This window comes from Nanorana parkeri, unplaced genomic scaffold, assembly GCF_000935625.1.
Source record: "Nanorana parkeri isolate BGI_ZX_2015 unplaced genomic scaffold, ASM93562v1 scaffold1997, whole genome shotgun sequence".
In the NCBI taxonomy this organism is placed as follows: domain Eukaryota; kingdom Metazoa; phylum Chordata; class Amphibia; order Anura; family Dicroglossidae; genus Nanorana; species Nanorana parkeri.
In genome coordinates, this window is record NW_017308265.1 from 20,552 (window position 1) to 25,776 (window position 5,225).

Consider the following 5,225-nt stretch of genomic DNA (forward strand, 5'->3'; position numbering starts at 1 on the left):
GATACAAAGTAACATTGTTCCGACTACAGAGAGATTCAAAGTAACATTGTTCCGACTACAGAGAGAGATACAAAGTAACATTGTTCCGACTATAGAGAGAGATACAAAGTAACATTGTTCCGACTACAGAGAGATTCAAAGTAACATTGTTCCGACTACAGAGAGGGATACAAAGTAACATTGTTCCGACTATATAGAGAGATACAAAGTAACATTGTTCCGACTACAGAGAGGGATACAAAGTAACATTGTTCCGACTACAGAGAGGGATACAAAGTAACATTGTTCCGACTACAGAGAGATTCAAAGTAACATTGTTCCGACTACAGAGAGAGATACAAAGTAACATTGTTTATCAACATTGATGAGAGGGAGATAGAGGGATACAAAGTAACATTGTTTATACACCTTCTTCAGATTGGACATTGTTGTTTTTGTATATTCTGTTTTATTCATCTGCAACTCAAAGGGATGAACTTCAATCTTCATATCTCAGTTTAAAGCTACCTGACAATCTAAAATAAATATAACCAATTTATTAACCCTGAGTTTAAACTGATCAGCCAATATAAAATCCTCCCACCTGTAGGTATTATTTTTACTTATTTTTTTTTCTATTTTTATTTTTCTAATCAGTAATATTTAAACATTCTTCTCAATTTTTCATTTTATTTAATTTTTCTTTGGTGTTGCATAAAAAAAAAGCCTTTATTTCATTTGTACATTATTCTGCAATGCTTTGTAGCAGAATCGTAATGGTGTCATTTTAAATCGGACAAATTATCTATTAAATTATACTTTTGATCTACAGTAACAGTGATTGTTTCAAATGGACTTGAATCAAATTAGAAAGTTTTTTTTTTGTTGTCTATGGATTGCATAAAAATACACAGATTTTTCCAAGACCATCACCAGCCAAAAAAAAACTCTCCACCCATTCGCTCGTTGTAGGAAATGTAAAATAAACTTCAGAAACCTTTAAGCTGAACTCCGGGTTACTATAAAATGTATCCTTGCGTTGTTGATGTTTAAAGTGATTCACTTCCTATTCATGTCATTGGAGCAGATTTGTGTTTCTGGTCTATAACCTCCTATTTTATATTTGCAGAGTCAGCTGACTAGAAATAAAGATGCGATTGAAGCTGAAAAGAGAGATCTAGTCAGGACAAATGACCGCAAATCACAGGAAGTGGAACATCTCAATGGTGAGAATTATTATTTTATTTTTTAACTTCAGTTTTGATATTCTTGTTTGATATTTGCCAACCCCGCATTCACTTTAGTACCTGGAGGCAATGTGAACCCCCAACAATGAACTTTTGTTTCTCCCTTTCGGTCTGTAAAATGTATCACTGAATGTGTTTTTATGTCTGTTCCTGAAAGAAGAACTATGGGGTTAGGGCTTTTCCCCATAGTTCTCCTAAGGGTAACAGGACGACACAAACTAGCGTCCTCCCATCACCCTAAGCTCAGTATATAGTGAGCTACTGCTCGCGGTATACTGAGACGCCACAGCTGAAGCGGATCCCGACAATTATGTCTGGATCTGCCCAGCTACGTGACTGACAGCTGGCTCTGCCTATCTAGAGGCAGAGCCAGCTGTACCCGCCCCCTTCCCCGTCCGTTCCACCAGTCAGCGCTGGCGGATTGGAGCGGGGAGGGGGGAATCCAGCCCCTCCCCTGTCACGGCAGAGAGCTGTGACAGGATCGGGAGGTGAGTGAACGCTGGTATGTGTTCGCTCACTTCCCGATCTACTGAGCCGACCTGTGACAGTCTCATTGTCACAGGTCGGCTAGAACTATGAGGTGAGTGAAAAGCAACCCCCCTCCCCCCCTCATAGTTCTCCTTTTTAAGGAGTCCAATTAGCCCTCCCAGTTCTTATGTTTTGTATTGACGTAATGGTGTGAGCAAACTTTCTGCCGAGGAGAGATACGACGGATGATTGGCTGAACGGGAATCCATTTTATCATTGTACTCGCTTTCTGGATTATTCACAACGCATGGGGATTTGTTTTTTGTTTGTAACGTTGCATTTTAATTTTCTTTCTGTGTATCTTCTTAAGAGGATAATAAACGTCTCAATGAGAAGCTGAAGGAAGCCAATGTACTAAAAGTAGAGCTGCAGCTAAAACTGGATGAACTTCAATCGTCTGAGGTGTCAGTCAAAGTGAGTTATAACGCATATAAATAATAAGTGCCTAACTTACATTGCGGTGAATTATTTATATATCTGATATAAATTAAGCTGAACCCTGGGCACAAAAACTCATTCAAATATATTCCTTGAGAACCACAAAGGGCATAAATCCTTTGCAAGGCGGGATATTACCTTTTAAAAGCAGCAGTGATATCACCACTGTGCTGTATATATAGCCTGTGCAGAGCTGTGTGTGTGGGGGGGGGGGGGGAAAAAAAAAGGAGGGTGCAGAGACCAGACCAGGCACCCTGTACAAGGAGAGCAGCAGCGCCCGGTCTTTATTACATCAGGGGGCGGAGACCAGACCAGTCGTCCTACACAAGGAAGCGGCAGAGACGAGACTGGTCACCCTGCACAAGGAGGGAGAGCAGCAGTGCCCGGTCTTTATTACAGGAGGGGGCAGAGACAAGACCGGTCATTCTGCACAAGAGAGAGCTGCAGTGCCCGGTCTTTATTACAGGAGGGGGCGGAGACGAGATTAGTCACCCTGCACAAGCAGAGAGAGCAGCAGTGACCGGTCTTTATTACAGGAGGGGGCGGAGACGAGACCAGTCACCCTGCACAAGGAGAGAGAGCAGCAGTGACCGGTCTGGATTACTGCACAGTACTGAAAGAAATACACAAAGCTCACCGAGATTCCTGAAGAACACACATGACTCATACATGACACACATGTATGATGACAATGTCTGCTGATCCCGGAGTTCAGCTTTAAATGAGTTTCTGTGCTCGGAGTTTTCGGGTAAATTCTAACTTGTGCTAATTTAAACTTGGCTGCAAATACCCTTTTTATTAATGTTTCCTTATTTGTGTTTTATCTTCATTTCTCATTAATCCGATTTGATTCTCTGTTTTTTCAAAGTATCGCGAGAAGCGCTTGGAACAAGAAAAAGAACTTCTTCAGACTCAGAACAACTGGCTGAACACAGAGCTGAGATCTAAAACTGATGAACTCCTATCGGTTCAGCGAGAGAAAGGCAACGAAATTCTGAAACTCAAAGGCTCCCTGGAGAACAAGAAAGATGAGGTGACTTCCGTCTCTCTGCTGAACATTGTTATAATCACCACACATACACACTTTCTTTAATAGACAACTATGGAGTCAGGGCTTTTCCCCATAGTTCTCCTTAGGGTAACGGGAGGACACAAACTAGCGTCATCCCGTCACCCTAAGCTCAGTATATAGGGAGCTTCAGCTCGCGGTATACTGAGACGCCGCAGCCGGAGCGGATCCCGACATCGATGTCGAGATCCGCCCAGCTGCGTGAGTGACAGCTGGCTCTGCCTATCTAGAGGCAGAGCCAGCTGTACCCGCCCCATTCCCCATCCGTTCTTCCAGTCGGCGCTGGCGGAGCGGGGAGAGGGGAATGCAGCCCCTCCCCTGTCACGGCAGAGAGCCGTGACAGGATCGAGAGGTGAGCGAGCGCCAGTATGTGTTCGCTCACCTCCCGATCTACTGAGCCGACCTGTGACAGTCTCATTGCCACAGGTCGGCTAGAACTATGAGGTGAGTGGAAATCACACATCTCATAGTTCTCCTTTAATCATTGTCATATATAAGAGGGACTGTGAACCTAAAGATTCCGACCAAAGACTTGAAAACCACAAGATATTTCTAACCTATTTTAGATCTTTCTAAAGCTGCCCATACACCTTACAACCGTCGCACGACTTTCGTTATGCGATGTTTGTAAGGTGATTAAAAGTTTGTACGACCTGCTCATCTTGGACAGGCTGATCGTACATGCGATCATTGCAAGCCCGCGCCGCTGAGGGGAGAGCTTACAGATGAGTGAGCGGGCAGTGTGCGCTTGCTCACCTCGGGCCGTGTGGCATTCGTCTTGCGCTACCAACCCGCAGAAAACCACAAATTTTCGCCAGGTTTTCTAGCGCGCTCGTAATACGAAAGGCATGTGACCGTAGAGTAAATGCGTTTGCACGCTACCCATACACCTTACAATTATCGTACGATGATTGTACACCCGCCGTTATCGTACGATAGTCGGATGTATGGGCAGCTTAAGCCATAGTGTTGGGGACTGAATACACTGTCGGGGGTGTATTTAACAGATTCGCAGAGCTTTTTGTCCTGTGAAAATGCCAGCTACATGCGTTCTGTACGAATGGAGCAAAAACAAATATTAGTGTACATTCTTTCTGGGTTGCATTTAACATCAGAAAAGTACCGCAATATGGCCACTGGATGGAGCTGAGGAGCATTGGAATCATGTGATCCCTGGCTCCCCCTAGTGGTCAAAATGTGGTGTTTTCCTGATTCAATCCAATCGTTTTATGCGTTAATTGCGCTCGACCTGGTAAGAAAATACTAATATTTGTTTTTGTTCCATGTGCAGAAATGTACATTCAGTTTAGGCACAATTCTCTCTCTCTCTCTCATATTAAAGTGATATTAACCACTTCAAGACCAGGTGTTTACACCCCCTTCCTGGCCAGGCCATTTCTCAGTATTCAGCGCTGCGGTACTTTGACTGACGTTTATTCCGTCATGCAACGCTGTACTGAAATGAATTTTATAGCATTTTTTGGGGAAAGATAGAGCTTTCTTTTGGTGGTATTTAATCACCACTGGGGGTTTTATATTTTACTATAATTAGGAAAAATTACTGAAAATGTTGAAAAAAAAAAAGTATTTTTTTACATTTGTTAGGAAACACTTATTACCCAGTTTTTTGGTAAAATATAAAAGTCGGGGTCACGTCGGTTAAATAGACACCAAACATGTCAAGCTTTAAAATTGCGCGCACCCGCGACATCGCAGAAAACTACCATACCCAAAATTGGCCATAGGCGACGCTTTAAAAGCTTTTACCACTCATCAGTTTAGTGTTATCAGTGATTGATGGCCCTAAAATGATTGCTCTCACTCCGACGTTTGCGGCGATATGTAACCTGTGCGGCGTAACGGGCGCAATTGTCTTGTTTGCACGTATGCGCCCCCGACGCATGTTTGCATGCGTGTATGTATGGGTGGGGACAAGTTATGTGTAAAATTTGGGGGGGGGACGT

The 5,225-nt window shown here is 43.3% G+C and overlaps 1 protein-coding gene across 1 annotated transcript in view; it reads left to right on the top strand.

Annotated features, from left to right (window-relative positions):
* TPR (translocated promoter region, nuclear basket protein) overlaps positions 1–5,225 on the top strand; it is an 81,035-nt gene that overhangs the window by 3,237 nt on the left and 72,573 nt on the right. The window contains exons 4-6 of the mRNA XM_018572313.1: positions 1,109–1,205; positions 2,065–2,168; positions 3,061–3,225. Coding sequence (XP_018427815.1) covers positions 1,109–1,205; positions 2,065–2,168; positions 3,061–3,225 — 366 coding nt within the window. The remainder of the gene's footprint in view (positions 1–1,108; positions 1,206–2,064; positions 2,169–3,060; positions 3,226–5,225) is intronic.